This window comes from Eptesicus fuscus, chromosome 17 (genome assembly GCF_027574615.1).
Source record: "Eptesicus fuscus isolate TK198812 chromosome 17, DD_ASM_mEF_20220401, whole genome shotgun sequence".
NCBI lineage: Eukaryota > Metazoa > Chordata > Mammalia > Chiroptera > Vespertilionidae > Eptesicus > Eptesicus fuscus.
In genome coordinates this window covers 33,073,364-33,090,470 of record NC_072489.1, presented here as the reverse complement: position 1 = coordinate 33,090,470, position 17,107 = coordinate 33,073,364, and the positions used below count along the sequence as shown (strand labels likewise).

At 37.8% G+C, this 17,107-nt stretch overlaps 1 protein-coding gene across 2 annotated transcripts in view; it reads left to right on the top strand.

The window, feature by feature from the left end:
* Positions 1 to 17,107, top strand: part of PRKG1 (protein kinase cGMP-dependent 1) — a 1,119,499-nt gene that overhangs the window by 65,222 nt on the left and 1,037,170 nt on the right. Inside the window, exon 1 of one of the 2 annotated variants that reach the window (XM_008152951.3) lies at positions 13,661 to 13,971. The exons of the other annotated variant lie outside the window; for it this stretch is intronic. Coding sequence (XP_008151173.1) covers positions 13,661 to 13,971 — 311 coding nt within the window. Of the gene's footprint in view, positions 1 to 13,660; positions 13,972 to 17,107 lie in introns of those variants that run through there. 2 annotated transcript variants of the gene reach the window in all.

The following is a 17,107-nucleotide window of genomic DNA, read 5'->3' as shown; positions in this document are numbered from 1 at the left end:
TGTAGTTGACTTCCAGTATCATACTGTTGTGGTCAGAGAAAATGTTGGGTATGATTTCAGTCTTTTCACATTTATTGAGACTTGTTTATGTCCCAACATATGGTCTGTCCTTGGGAATATCCATGTGCACTTGAGAAGATTGTATAGGTTGTCATTTGGGGATGGAAGGTTCTATAAATATCTGCAAAGTTAATCTCATCTAATGTGCCATTTAGGGCCAATATTTCCTTGTCAACTTTCTGTCTAGATGATCTATCCCCTTGATGTGAGTCGCATATTAAATCTCTGTTGTTTGGATACTGTTTTAGTCTTAACGATTTAGCAGATTGATAATTAGAGGCCTCTCTTTTGTTTTCCATTAGATGGTGATATAACGTAAGTTTTTGTTTTCTCTTACCTGTGGTGCTTGTGCCTCCACAATCACAATAGAGGGTTTGGGGGTGAGGGTGAGTTTGGAGGGTGGGAATGTTTCAGGGTGGTGGGTGTTCCCAGTGTGTCCAAGTCGCCTCAATCTGGGGACCACCACTATGGTGGAGGGATGTGGCAGGTCGGGGGAGCTTGGCTCACAAGCCCTCAGTGCTTTCTCCTTGTTACTAGTGGCCGCTGGTTACCACTGTGCTGTCTGACTGGTTCAAGGTTATTGCTAGAGGTTCAGCAGCAATGGAGATGCTGGGGAAGGGCTGGCTTCTCGAGCAAGATGCTGCTTCTGCCACTTACCCTCCGCCAGGCCGTAGATGAGGGCTGCGGCCTGACTGCTTCACCGCTACTGCACTAGTTGGGGTGGCAGTGGATGCCAAACTGCCTCTGTGGACACTGTCCCTGCGTTCCCCTGTTCCACCTCCCTTACTTGTTCCAATGCTCCCACCTTCAGATTTACCAAGGATCTCTCAGGTGTGTTTGTGTGGTGAGCAGAGGAACCTTTGTTGGATTATAGTTGTTCGACTAGTTGTAAATTTAAGGAGAAATACAAAAGAATCTTCTCACTCTACTGTGATACATAGTAGTATTTTAAGTATTAACAGTAATAGGAGGATCTCAAAACTAATATTTTAGAACTTCAAAGTACAGTTTGAGAGAATCATTAATGTTTATTTTTTTAACTTAAAAATGCGTTAACTTTATATACTATTAGAAAAGTATACCAATTGTTGCCTTGAATAACTTGATAGTTTTTCCTTGTTAAGACCAATCTTAAAAAGGTGATCAATAATGCCGTTTATTGTCAGCAAGTTACTGAATACTTTGTTTCAAGTGCCTTGCTAAGTCATTTTTCTAATTTAGTTTAGTCCCAGTAACTATATAAATATTATTTCCATTTGTATTACTGAAGGAATACTAATCAGTAGAGTTTAATATTTTGAGATTCTACTAATTAATATCAAAGGAAGCCAATATGATTTACCTGTTTATTTTATAATCAGCGTGTTAAATAAACACACACAGTACTTTGTTCAAAATGGAATAGAACATTTGAACAGTAGAGGGTGCAATTGTACCTTTAGTTCTATATTTTCGCCCTTAGAAATTAGTATTTAATAGCTGAGAGAAAAATTCGAAGAATGTACTGTTTGCTGAAACTATATACTATTTAGAAAGTGTATTTAAAATAAGATAGGCCATGTAAAGGAGAAGTATAAAATTTCACAATCATATAATCATATTTTTTAACCTTTTTTTGTACTTTTAAAAAGTAACAAATTTAAATATCAAGTTGAATGCATTTAAAAAAATATTTTTAACTGGAAAAAAAGAAATATGTTTTCTATTTATAGAAAGGTACACATATGTCAATGAGATCTTTATCTTTTCTAAAGCTTAATTACTGTTAACTATATATGTCTTTTCCTCTTAGGAAATACTGCTTCTATGAGGAAATGTACATTGGTAACTGCTACATGAGGCTCCTGTTTTTAGGAGAAAAAGATATAAATAAGAACCACTAGAGATACGTGATGCAATGTCAAGAGAGTTATTACATTCAAATATCTATAAACACTCGGATTTTATTGAAGATCTAAAACTTTCAGGCAGTTGCAGATCAGAAATTTCAATTTCTATTTAGCCCAGAAGCAGAATTACTTGATTGCAGTGTAAAAATTCATTTATAGAGACTTGTGGGGTTTATGTGTACAGAGTTTTGAATCTTTATCTCCAAATTTGACTCTCTTCCATAGATAGGGGTTTCTTTTCATTTTTTAATAGGAAAAGTTTTGGCTTAAGTTTTTGTAAGTTTCACACAAGTTATCTTTATTATAAAAGTTATATTTAGGTAGAGTACATTTGTAGAACTTAGGAAAACTTCTAGCTAACTTTTTGAAATAAGAAACATATATCTGAGAAATATTTCTCTCTTTTTTTTTGCATTAATGAAGTATATACTCTGTCTTTGATTTAATTGAGCAACTATTTAACATTTAGATTATGGTTAACATCCAAAGGTTAGCACTTTTTGTTCTGTTGACTTAGTATTAAGCTTTTGGTTTTGTTTGAACAGGTTATTCTGATATTCCATAGAAAGAACAAGAGAAAGGAAAAGGATATCTACTTTAGGAATTAAATAATTGAATCGAAAGTACTTTTGGAGATATATTTGTTTTTTCTTGAAGGTTGTTTCAATCTGAACTTCCAAAGCTATTGTAAATGAGGCAATCAGGTAGGGCACAGATATTGGTTAACTATCACTGGTCTAACTTATCAGTACCTTATTTTAAAGAATCTGCTTTCGAAATAATATGCAATGACACGAATAGTTTTCAAAGAGAGGTAAGTATTAAGAAGGACTATTAAAAACAGGCCAACTCAGTGGATAGAGCATGGGCCTGTGAATGTACCTCGGTTGCAGGTTGCAGGCTCCTCCCAGCCTGGGCCCTGGTTGGAGCCTGTGCAGGAGGCAACCAATGGATGTGTTCCTCTCACATCGATGTTTCTCTCTGTCTTTCCCTCTCTCTTCCACTCTCTCTAAAAAGCAATAGAAAAATATCCTTGGGTGAGGATTAAAAAACCAACAAAACAAAACAAAACAAAACAAAAAACAGGCCAACTCCAAAGAAAGCCGTCAGCTTTTTGAAGGAGTAGTTAGAACTTGTGAAGAAACAAAAGAAATTGTACAACTGCTGTTTCTATAGATGCTGCCAGTGTTATATGAAAGAGCATTGAACCTTGAAGACAATATATTAGAAGCCAAAATGGAAGAAAGGCTCTGAGATTATGGCGAGCTGAAAGTTCATTAAAGGAATTGATTGTCTAGGTGTAATCTGAAAAGGTGTTATGAGTATCAAGAAATATTATTTCCTAGAAATATTTCAAGGTGACATGAAACGCAGTTATCATGGATCTTAAACAGGCAACTGTGTTTTTCAAACAGTGCTGTCTATGTCGTTTTTTCTTCAGTAGAAGAAAAAAATACATTTTTAAATGAACCTTGTGATATATGTGATTTATTATATACAGAAAGGACATGCAAGAATTACAGAGAGCTAAAACATCAATTTTCAGAAAAAGTCACCATACCATGTTTTCTATGTCACCCTTTGTTTCATGTTACAGAGAAATTCATTACCTGTATTTACTTTTAAGCTGTATTTAGCACATATTTCTGCCTAATTTTGGTCATAATATTTTAGCTTCAAAGGTTTTACCTAAAATGATTATTTTAAGTGGTTAGATCCACATTTGAACTACTTGTCCGAGGACAAGAGATATCACAAAGTATATCCTAGCAAAACATAGAAAATCAGTGCTATTTAAAACCTGGTCAAACTTGCAGACTTCCTCACTGAGACCTGGGATATACGGTAGCAGCCCCTCAAGGGTAATCAGACTGAAGTTTCTGGGACTTATGAAGCATATATTTATGAATGACACCCAAGTGAGGGGTGTGCACCCTGAAGCCCATATCCATATTGCATCAAAGGATATTTAATTCAGCTTGTTTGTTGGGTCTCTTGATGGAGAAGAGGGAGAAATGGTCAATTTTTCTGTCTGTTTATTGATAGCAGTGTGTTGAGATACTAGTAAATATTTCTTGAATTCATTCATTTAGTCCTACTTTCATTCATTCAATGAATTTAACAAATTATAGGGAGGGCCTATCTGTTCCAGGTATTGATGGGCACAATGGACAGAGTTGCTTGTTTTCTTAGAGTTTACAGTCTAATGGATAAGAGCTACTTAGCAAATATTCTCGTAAATAATATCCTACCTAATAAAATGGTAATATGTAAATTATCATCACTCCGCTATGCCCACAATTGGGCCAGAGGGAGGCACAGGGGGCGGGACTCGGGGTGGCTGGGGTAGCCAATTGGGCCGGCAGGATGCTGAGCTCGCGTCGCCAGTGGCGGCTCGAGCTCAGCGTCTGCACCATGGCTGTGCTGTGGAACAGAAGGGGCCTCTGGGGCAGCGAGCTCACGTCCCGCCGCGGACCATCAAAAGCGGGGAGCTGGGTGCCTGTCTACTCCGGCACCAGGCCTTTCAGAAGCCTCTGCCGAGCCGGAGGTTTCTGAAAGGCCTGGTACACCAGCGGACAGGCACCCAGCTCCACCCCGATCGAAAGCGAAAGTGTGTAGGGGACCCTACACGTGCATGATTCAGTCATGCACTGGGCCTCTAGTATAATTATAAATCATGATGTGCTGTTTTAATGAAAAACATTATGGGGATGATTCAGAAGGATTATCAGAAGAAGTGATATTTGAGGGGAGCACTGAAGAATGAGTTCGTTGAGATAATGACTCAAAAGATGGAAGGATGGTGATGGGGAAGGGATGGGCTTGGGATTTGAATGTAGTGAAAGGGGTTAGGAGAGGGTTATTACAGATAGAAAGAATATCACCATTGGAGAGGCTCTGAAATATGAAAATCAAATTGCTTGGTACCTGAAGATTTTAAAGGACTAAAAGGTCAGTGTAATAATTAATCAATTGCTCTCCTGATTTCAGTCCCACTGTAATTTTCCCTTTAATATTTTTGTAACCTGAGTAGCAATCCTGTGACCCAGCTTAATTTTAAAGAGAGGAAATGTGATTAGTAGTCACATGGCTATGGTAGTCCTTCCTGTAAGCACCAAAGTTGTCATATGTTCATGGTTTGCTGCCATGTCGTTGGCTGTGGTTACAGGCTGGGTAAATTGTGGTTTTAAAGGGGAGATACTGTGGTTGGCAGTAATTTGGTGGGACCAGCACTTGTTCCTGAAACTGTTGTGTATGTAAATACTGATAAGGAATTTTACAAATGGGGTAGGTGCTTGTAGTTTGTAATGAGTTGTTTTAAAATGATTAAATGTTATAAATACCCAGTTTCAACACTTTAAGTATCAGATGAAAGTCTACTTGTTTAAATCAACTGTAACTGTTTGCTAGGTATTTATTTTAGAGATTCATAATACATACTAGAAAAGAAAAAGTGCTGAGAAAATAATGCCAGAAGGGTTTTGTTTTATTAAACGTTTCTTAGTGTCTGCCAAATACTTTTGACCATGGGACCCTTTTTGTTACACTAATCAGCATTTTAAGAAACTAGTGTTCTTTAGCGCACACTTTGATGAAATTCTGTGTCGTTTGGCTGAGAGCTCTCATTCAGTTACTGGGTTGCTGGCAAAGCTGTTTTTTGACCGCTGAGTTTGGCTGTTGCACCAGCCATAACCATATGTTTTTTTTCTTGGTCATTTGTCCTTTCTTCATCAATGATTCCAATTTCTCACAGTTGGATAGTTCATGATTCCAGATTATGAAAATGATGCATTGTGTTAATGTTGATATTTTGCTTTGTAAATATATTAGTTATTAAAAGAACATATACTTAGAATAGTAAAATACAAACTTATTTTGAGAAAATACTTAAGTAGTAAAAATCTAAGTGTTTTTTAAACATATTTTGAAATAGAGCTTACTAATTTTTATTCATTCGCCAATTTTGTTGAGTACTCCATTAGAAAATGTTAAATAAATAAAGTTACCTTTTGGCATATTCTAAAGTTTTTATACCTTAAAAATGCCAAATGGTCTTAGATAAATGGCATGAGTTTAGAGAATCAAACAAGTATCACCATTTGGATCCTGAGAGAGTTCTGTGTGAGATTTAGGGTGTTACCCTTTGGTTTCTATGAGTTAGAGACAAATTTCCTCTTTCTTGGTTATGATTGTCGTTCATATTTTAAGGACTTTCAAAACCCTGTAATGCAAGGAAACTTGAGCTGCTGTATGTAAAGAGAGAAAAAGTGAGCAAGATGGTTTACTAGTACTCTACTTCCTCACTTAGATCTTGTCAGTGAGGTGTAATACAAAAGATTTGGGATTCACTCATTTCACGGGCCCACTTTACTTTGACATTAATGTAGGTTTGTTGATTAGAAGCATGTGGTTTAAGTTTCATATGTATGGTCTATACAGGCCTTGTGCAAGCCTGTACTCGTGCATGCACACACACACATCCCACCCCCAAACCTCCATACCCTTCATATAGATCCCCACAGAAGTAACAACACTTCTGTATGGTTTGAATATAAAGATAGGCATAATAGAACTAATCAGACATTTCAAAGACATTTTAATATATTTTGGTCTCTGTAGCAAATTAAAGTGTTCTACATTGGCTTTAACAATGATTAGTAAGAGATATGCAGTCAGATTTTCATGTGAACCAAATCAGGCTTCTATGTACAGAAATACTGAAATGCCAAGTGAAAGAATAATATAGCTTTAATATGCTGATAATTGGGAGACTTGGGTTCTAAATTCTCCTCTGCCTTGGTCTTTAAGTTTCCTTAAATTTGAAATTAGGATGTTAATTAGATCATTCTGTAGTCCATTCTGGCAAAATTTTGTGATATCCATTATGAATAAAGAATAAGGACACCTTTGCTTCCCCCCTTAACCCCTCAGGATATGGGAAAGGATAGAATATGAAACTATAGCAAATGTTGGTATTAGTTTTTTTATAATCTATTTTTGGGAGTGCCCATGAGAGTAGCACAAAATAAATAAAGCAATGGAGTGCATGTGAAAATGCTGTGACATTCGTTAAGTTTCTGTTCTATGACTGCTGAGAGAATGCAACTTGCTGTGTACTGACAGAAAGTCTGACCAGTGGAACTTGCAAAGTGAAAATAAGCAATTTTTGCAAAGTTCTCTATGTTTCTAACAGCAGCAGTTGCTTTTAATATCCCACAAATAAACATTTTGTAAATTTCCCTGTCATTTTTTTCCACTGAAAGTTGATATTAACATAGATGCTTTTCTAAAGAGCTAGATTATTAGAATTTTGGCTGTATTATAATCTGTGGAAAATTTAGATGAATTTTCCATTAACTCTCATCTTTGAGTACAAATTTTCTTACGTAATACAGTGACTCAAGACAGACACTGAATAGTCTGCCTAATACCAAAAATGTGTAAAGGTCCCTCCTATTTTATATTTATTTATATGGAGCCTTAAAACCAAATTAGACTTGGTATATTGCTGTTTTTTTGCAACTTATTTATTATATAGGTGTTTGTATATATGTCTTTTAAGTTTAAATCTGAACCACTAATATTTAAAGTAGTCTTACCCACCAGATAAATGCCTATATTTTGAAAAATTAATTTTTCAATCCAATCTGGAGAAGGAAGAAATTATTGGATTTTTTTCTAAAAATGTGTATTAGGCAAAGTGACTGATAATTTAACAGTTGGTTTCAAATACACAGTGAATACATGCATCTCCTGGGCCCTAGCTTGAGGCTCTAGCGATTCTCCAAGGGTAATGCTTTCATAAACTTGAGGTATCATATATTGGCCCTAGAATAATATCCATTTGTTTTACCTTCCCAGTGCTTCCCTTGGTTATCATTAGAGATGGATTTCCATCTCATGATTATTCTATGAAAGGCACAATATCAAGCGTTAATTCAATTGGAACTTAGGTGATATTTACTTGTCCATTAAGTTAATGAGCCTGGAGATCTCTGTGTATTTCCCTACTTAGCCTTTTTGCCTGCAGCTTCCCCTCTCCTCCAAATCTCTGACATTCTCACAGTTTAATGTCTTCCCATATTTCTCTTGCCCAATTCATTCATTTTACTTACCAATAAAAATCCAATTTACTCAATATTCCATTTTATCGTTTCTTATATCCTCATTACCTTCCCACATTCCTAATTTTAGTAAGTTCCTAGCAAAATGTAGTTTTATTTTTTACTTTCAGTTTTGATTACAAAGCATATAGGGGAAAAATGGTAAGTTCTGGAATCTGTTAAAAGCTATTTAATATAAAGGCAACAACAAAAATAATTGACTCCAGAGCTATTCTCCCATAAGCCACATGATATCAAATCCATTTTCTAAAGCAAAATTACTTTTGCAAATGTTTTTGAATATTTTGTGGGGGAAAATGATGCATTAACTTAGGAAATAATGTGCTTGATAACCAGGAGGTTCACTGAAATGGAACTGAGAAACTATAACTTATTAATCAGATTCAGAGATATTATGATGTTCATATCATGTATATATTCACTGGGCTTAAAATGCAGTAAAATAACATTTTGTGGAAAAATCATTTTAAATTCCCTTTTATGCATTTAAAATTTTTCTATTCATGAAAAAAATACAGAAAACCTAATATTTTTCTTCTTAGAAATCTTTTATTTCTTCTGGTCTTTGGAAATGGGAAGCTTACTAAGAAATGTTACAGCACAAAGAAATGTTCTTTTTGTTAGCTAGTGCATGGATTTTTTGGGGGGGCACTAGTTTAGGCTGAGGCCCAGTGCTAACTAACCATCATTTGAAGCGGTGGACTATAAGAATTCATTTCTACGAATATTAGGCATGACACTAATTTGGTATTAAACGCTAAGCACATTAGCAATTACTGTACAATGCACTATTACTTTCCAAGTCTCTGCAGTAAGTTTTTCATCATTAATGGTTTATGTTTTTTTTTCTTTTTATGCAGAACATATAATTCTCAGCAGTATGACTTCAAAACAGCCTAACCATTAGAACTTTTACTATATCCATTTAAACATGCATTCCAGATGGCTGAATCTATCTATAAAACACAATCATAGAGGAATATAATTCTGTAAATGATAACCAGATAGGTGCGTGAAATGCTGTGCTTAATCCATAGGAAGCCCATGTGTCTAAACTCCAGATTTCTATAACAATGAAACAAAGAGAGCCTTGAATTCTTTTCTGTCTCATCAAACTGTAATTAAAATTCTGTTGTCAGATTTGTTCCCCTTTACAGGCCAAAGACAATTTCTCTAGTGTATTATTCGGCTTTTGGAATAGGATGATTGCTTTCCTAAAACATATTTACACAAACAAATGCATAAATGGATTTGTAATGTGCCTAAAATAATTGGTATTATTATTATTTATATTCCGTGGCTTTACTTTTCTATCAGTAACTTTGAAAGCATAATTTGAAAATATTTATAAAATAGGCTCAGCAGTCCTGAATTAATTAGGGTGACCAACTGTCCTGGTTTGTCCAGGACCAAGGGGTACCTAGGACTTCAGTTTTAAAACCAGGACAGTCCCAAGCAATTTTAGTATTAAAACCAGGACAACGTCAGGCTAATGGGTACAGATGATCATCCTAAAACAGGATGAAATGGTGCTGGAGTGAAAACAGTTTTAGGAAAAGGAACCTGTAAAACATCTTTTGCCTATTCTCTCAGGATTTTCCAACTTTCTCCTCTTTGTACTTCCCTCGCCCCACTCCACAGTCAGACTAGTTAACGTTAAGAACACGCTTATCTCTCTGGATCCAGAGCCAAGGCAAGAGCAACAGTTGGAATTCCTGTAGAAGGCAATGCAGGGAGAGGGTAAGGGATTGAGCTCTGCATAAAATAGTCTGGATTCGAATCCAGGTTTTACCATTTATTAGGTGGGTGATTTTTGTGCCTCTGTTTTCTCAAATATAAATGGAAATAATGATAATGTCCAATTTGTAGGGTTGCACAAACAGTGCCTGCTATGCATTAAGAGTTCAAGGAAGCTAGTTATTTTTATTATGATCTTGGTTAGGATTGGCAATTTAGAGCAAGCTAGTATGTCTACCAGTAATAGTAACTTCCATATCTAGATCCTTAGGGGCACTGTTACTGCTACCAATTTTCTGTAAGGGGTGGCTTTCATGATCCAAAAAGCTTAGCTATGTTTTTTGTTTGTTTGTTTCTTGCAGTTCAAAATATGTACATGAAATGGCGGAAAACAATGTCAAACTTAGGACTATTCCAAGAAATATTCCATCAGTGGAAGGGGCAAACTGGATGATAAAATTATCACAGTTCTTTTGGGGCAAATTATATTTTTAGTGAAGGATTGTAACTCCTTCAGAATTTATTTTTTAATAGCAAGTATCAGGATAAAGCTGCATTATTGAATACTTTATTGAAGGATTCTGAGATTTTAAGGAAGGCCTGATAATACTTATTCTCATTCATGAGACTTGGATGCAAAATTGAAGAGCATCAGCATGCCACAATTTGATCTGGCTACTGGTAGAGCTTTGCTTCTATTACAGTTATGACAAAGAGAGGCTGCTGAAAAGTTGGTTGTGAGTTGACCAGGGAAAGCTAGAGTATGAACTCAGTTCCTTCAAAATTGCATTGTTCTCTGTTTTAACATCTAACATCAAGACGTCATCCCAGATGGGCAGTGGGAGAGTCAGTAGATGTCATTCAACTCCAGTTTATTCCAGATTTGCGGCAGCCATTTCTAAAAGAGCAGAAAGTAGACTTGTGTCTGATCTTTGATATTAAATTTTAACCAATTAAATTTACTATAAGACACATAGGAAGACTAGTCTGTTGAAATTTAACTGCAGGACCTTGATTTTTCACATAAAATTCATTCTCAGTACTTACCAAGTATAACACAAAAGGTGGCTAAGAAAATGTTGAAATCACTCAAAAGTTTGAGCTGGAAATCAGGTCCCTAAAGCCCTAAACAACCTGTCAAGAACATCATTGAAAAACTTTATTAAAATATTTATTTTGAGTTTAAGAACAGAAGGGAATAGCCTAGAATTTTTTCATAATATAGGCTAATACAACCAAATATATTCTTATACCTTGAACATCTTTTAAAGTATGTCAATTGTAATAGTCACTTCTTCTTGGCTGTTTACTTTCTTTGCATTTATTACAACAGATTTCTGAGTTCCAATATGGGATTCATAATGGAATATATTTTGTATCACAAGACTTCCATTTAAAATGAAAATGCCACATGAATATATCATATGGTTGCACGTAGATATGATAGCTTAAATAGTGAAACAAATTATGTCACTTAGTGTAAGAAAACAACCCTCACTTTTGTTCAAAGATACCTGAATGTTTTTTGGTTGAAGTGCAATTTTAATTTTGATGGAAAAATGCTTTTCTTTCTATTTTCATTTGTACATGTAGACAGGCTTTCTAGGCAGACTTTCTACTTTGTACTGCCCAAATACATTAAGTAACCCCCTTTAAGCCTCAAATGAACCTTAAAATATAACCCTGCTTAGCAGTTAACTAATGATGTTACTTATACAATGTTTCTGATATATTTTTAGACATAAACTCTTGGCCACCTGGACCCCTATAATAGATTGATAGGAAAAAGTTTTAAGCATTTTCCCATGGAATCAAAGAATTCCCATAGGTTAGAAAGATAAGAACTTGGCCTTTTGCCTGGGAAAGACAATATCACAGAAGTTTTTTTAGAATAGTGTCAGCTATGAAAAGCTATAGTACTTCTGCTTGGTTTAGTTTTTAATTAAGACAACAATGAAATTCAGAACTATTATTTCCTGCTCTCAGTATTTGTAAGTTATTCATGTTTTGTGCATTACAAATGAAATGTTTTGGGGATGATCCATTTACACATTCATGTGGGGAAGCAGAAAACCTGTCTATGACATCTGTACTAAGAGAATTAGATCATAATCTGTGTGGAAGAATGTTTAGGGTTATATATCCTTTGTCATTTACACCTCTTTAAGTCACTTTAAATCAAAAAGCTTACTAACTTGCTGTTGGCTTATCCCTTTCTTCCTTCTTCTTTTCTTAGCTCAGATAGAAAAGGTTGTGCATTTAAAAGTAAAAGTCAGCAATTTTTTTTTCTTTTTTGAGACTAATATATCTGTCCTTGGCATATAGTTCTAGATTATAATTCAGTTTTAAACTATTATCTATCTACTTTGTTTTAGTGTTCAGGAATGGCCAAATATAGCATTGATGTTTATATCATTCAGTGCCCAAGAATAATTCGAGAGCTACCAATAAAGATGTTATAAAATTGGATGAGTTGGTGAAGATTTAGAAAAATATTATAAATTTAGGTAAGCATTAAGTAAATGTTTGGCGATTCTAAACATCATGTGTTTCAATGATGTCAGACTTACCCTTGAACAGAAAGGATGCTACTTAATTGTCATCACTTCAGGAAATAATCTAGTGTGCAGGAATAGGGGTGAGGGTGGGTAGAGGTGGAGTGGTATAGCCCGCCTTCTCTTTAGGATCTTCTCTCTTTTTCAAAGTTTGTGTCTTGCTATTCAAGTGGAAGGACACAGACCTAACAGCTTAGTTGTCAGGGAAATAATATTTTTAAAGGTATGGTTCCATTTTAGGATGAACTTTTTGGAGATCAGCAATGATTTTTCCCATGCTCCCTATACCCCCCCCCCCCCACCCTAAAAATAGTTCATTAACCTGAGTTTGGAAAAGGTGGAAAGGGGAGGAATTAGCAGGAGCAGGCAGAGTGGGAATGCTTGGCAGCAGGGATGGGGGGTGGGGGTGGGGGGGCCGGGGGCGGTCCAGAAGCCTCCTCCCGCTGCTTCCCTTCCCCAAAGACACCTGGATGTTAGGGGGAATCCCTCCCAGGCACAGAGTGGCTCTACCTCCTGAGAGGCAAGCTTCTTTTCCAGCCACCTGTGTGCTGCGCTCCGGGTGGGAAAGGTGGCTTGGGAGTAGGGAGAGTTCAGACACGTGACTCGGGAGCCTCTCCTGGTGAGGTTGGTGGTCAAAATACCTCCAGAACTCAGAGCTTTTAAGATGCAGAGTACGCTTTGCTCTCCCACGTTTCCAGGATCGTAACGTAGTCCCTTGTCCTCAAGACTAGTCTAGTCTTCTCTGGAGCCGGCTGTCACCTTCCCAGTTTGCCTGGGGTCCTTGCTGTCTCTCCCCTCCCCACCCCCAAAGTGGTGCTCCCGCCTCGCTCCGCCCGCACATCCCCTGGTGCGCCCCGCAGGGTTATCAGGCTCCGCACACGCACCACTGGCTTCCTCTGGCTCTCAGCGCGAGTGACCGGGGCAGACCAACCGCTGCCTGGGAGCCTCATCCAAGTCCCCTTCTCCTGCTCCCTTACCGCCGCGCAGCTGCTCTTCGGACCCCCCGCAGCGCCCACCGCGTGTCAGGCTTCATCCCGGGTTGGACCTGCTGTTTTGCTCATCCCCACACTCAGCCTCTCCATCAGCCCCGAGAAGTGGAATCTGCACTGAAACTCTCGGTGGCTGGAGCCCGCGGACTGGGCATGCTCAGAAGCCAGGGCTGGCTTTGGTCTCAAGTAGGAAGCTTGTGCACTCGGGAGGCAGCGGCGACTTTAGGGAAAGTTGATCGGAGAGGGGAGGAAGCCCCGAGACGCGGAGCAGCGTGGGGAAGGAGCCCCCGGCAGCCGGGAGGAGCATGGGCACCCTGCGGGATCTACAGTACGCGCTCCAGGAGAAGATCGAGGAGCTCAGGCAGCGGGATGCTCTCATCGACGAGCTGGAGCTGGAGTTGGATCAGAAGGACGAACTGATCCAGAAGCTGCAGAACGAGCTGGACAAGTACCGCTCGGTGATCCGGCCGGCCACCCAGCAGGCGCAGAAGCAGAGCGCCAGCACCTTGCAGGGCGAGCCGCGCACCAAGCGACAGGCTATCTCCGCCGAGCCCACCGCTTTCGACATCCAGGATCTCAGCCATGTGACCCTGCCCTTCTACCCCAAGAGCCCACAGTAAGCAGGGGTTATGCGCAGGGGCCAGGGGGCATCCTGTGGGTGGGAGCTGCGGGGTCTCTGTATTGTCTCTGTGGGCCCCCGCCCCTCCCGCTTGCTATGTCTGTCCTCATCCTCAGAAATGTTTCCTTTACTTGCTGGGCTGTGCACGTTTCTAGAGCCAGACTCAGCACCTATGCTGCCTTCCCGTCTTTGTCGGATGCCAAGCTATTTTTTTTTAAATATGTGCATTCATATATGCCACCTACTGTACAGAGAGTTTGAATGCGCCCCAGGTGTGTGTCTGGCTGTGTGTATGTGCGTGAGTGTGAGAAGCGGAAGAAAAACCCCATCTCCCAAATGCCTTGGCAAAGCTGCCCAGCCGGAAAATCCTAAATGCAGGCTCATCAGACTTGAAATGAAATGCGTGTGATATCATCCTTACTTTCTATGCTTTTGTGGCTCTCCCGGGTTTCTCTAGATGCTGGCCCTTCACGCTGGTACCCTTCAAACCTGATGCTCTGTCATCATCAAAGTGTCAAAAATAAGCAAACGCGCATATCTAAGGGAAGATTTTCTTTTTTTTATTTCCTCAATTGGATGACATTTGCAATCCACACATGGAAGCCTAGTCTGTTGATGTCTTAAAAATCTTTTCATAACATCTGAGGGGGAATATTGCTTGTTTTCCTTCAGGAATTTGCATACTGTTCCGAATGGGGCACCTCCTCCCAAGAGGGTTGCATGATTCCAGGGTCAAAAATAGAGAAGTACTCTACCTTTATTGAAATGGGAGACACATTGTTTGCCTTACTCCCGGCTTCTGATGCAACTGATCCCATACTGTTCCAGCATTTGGTTCTGATGTCAGTAGGCTTCACAACTTGGGTGGAAAGATTGAATGAAACTTGTTCTACACCACTTAACTCTGGAGTTCTTATGGAGAGTAAAGTGACAAGAACTTAAATTAATAGGGAATGAGCACCCGAAGGAAAATTATTTTTAATTAATAGATATGATAATTGATAAAGTAAAAGATTTTGATGCTCTATTCCTAACTACATCACGTTGGCTAGATGACGTGTTACGTAATAATACGAGGTCCCTTGGAATCCTTCGCACCATAAACACAAGGGACTGAGGAGAAAGAGTACATACTTGATTATCTCCATGGGTATTTGCTGTGTTGGAGGGAGCTTGGGAATATGTACTGATTATACTTTTGAAAACTTAGAGTCATACCTGTACTTGTTGGTTCCCATAGAGCATGTGCTATTTCTCATGCAGGCTGAGCTTAATGAGGAGATTTTATTCCGAGAGAGTGAGGAAGAGATAGTAAGGATAAACGCTTCTGAGCTTCTGACTTCACCAAGTTGCCCTAATAGTTTGTTAGACTTAGATCTGCCTTAAGAAACCTGCGTGGTGAATTAATTTGCAGTCCTGTTATGCTTGCCTGTTTTAGCTAACCAGGTACATGGCCATCGCTCCTGGGCCAAGTTTTGCATAATGAAAAAATAACTCAAAGGCAGCTCTCTGCATCTTTAAGCATTCTGTAGGCTCTCATTTTAGTATTTGCAGGACTTTGAAATAATACAGAGCAAAGTCCACTTTTATAAAAAGACCAGTTTAATAGGGTTTATAATGAAGCATGATAAATCTAGCTGATAACTGCAGTAAAATATATCAGACAAGTTCCAAAAGAATCTAGGCAGTAAGGAATGAGCTGAAGTTTTGGGAACCTTTTAGTGCTTGACATGGAGAACAACTAGGTTTTTTTAAAAGCCCATCACGGAAAATGAAATGAGTGTGGCAAATAATTCTATTACAATAAACATTTTATCTATGGAACAATGCTGTGCATTCTGATATTTAATAACTTGTGCTTTAAAGAAGTCAGCCACTAAGACATCACCATGATGATTTTGGTGATTCTGAAGGATTATATTGAAGAAAATGATAGCATGTCTTCCAAGCTTAAATAATTTTGGAAAAACATCTGTTCTTTTTTCACACTTACATAAAACAAGAACAAAATTGACTTAAATGGTAGAGTGTACCTCTCAAGAGAAAGAGAAGTATATTGTATGCAAAATGGTTATTATCATGTCATTGGAATGATTGTGCAAGATAGCTCCACAAAGAATTAGGAAAACTCAACAAACTGAAGATGTGTTTGAATTTCAATTTATTCTACCATAAATAATTTGACTACACAGACTTACTGTTAACAAGTGTTTGTCTTTATATTTCATCTTTGGTGAAACTTAAATTTATTCCTCTTTCTTAAACTTACACACAGGTTATCATGAGTTCAAGTTAAAATGAAACCATTTAAATAACATAAAACTGACTTTAATTCATGTTCATGTTAGTTTTCTATTTTCTCTCCATTACACGTAGGTAACTGTTCTGCTCAGTTATTTGATGAATGAAAATATGTTCCTGTTTACCTTTTGCTTATTGAGGTTGCCTTCTGAGGATAGTTTTTAAAACTTCGGTTTTTTAGTGATTTTTGATCATTTAAAAATAATGTAAAATAAAAATTAATTCATTCATTTAGATTGTCTTAACATTTTTGGTTTGAAAGTTTCCCCATTAAAATGAGAATTGGAGGAGAGGCTTGGTCAGATTCCAACAGAAGCCAGGGCCCTCCTGCTGCCTCTGTGAGGTGGGGAGAGTGTTTTTGTTTCTCTTTCACATGTGTATAGAAAGAGCCCTTAAGCCCTTTTTGTGTTATGACTGTGAAACAAAAAACTGAGGTAGCAAATTGGAATCTGTATTCTACTGCTACCAAATAATGACTTGAGAATGTAAAACTATTAGTGTATATATTTTGAAATAAATTGAGCAAATAAACTCTTAAAAATGAGAAAAATATTCATTTTATGAGATCAGCCTGTTGGAGATATATATAGATATAGATATTTAGATATAGATATAGATATATATAGGTATATGTATATATATACTGAGTGGCCAGATTATTATCTCTGAACGCATAATAATCTGGCCCCTCTCTCTCTCTCTCTCTCTCTCTCTCTCTCTCTCTATATCTATATATATATATATATATATATATATATTAGAGGCCTGGTGCATGAGTTTGTGCATGGGTGGGGTCTGGCCAGCTTGGCCAGGGGGAGGGGACATGGGCGGT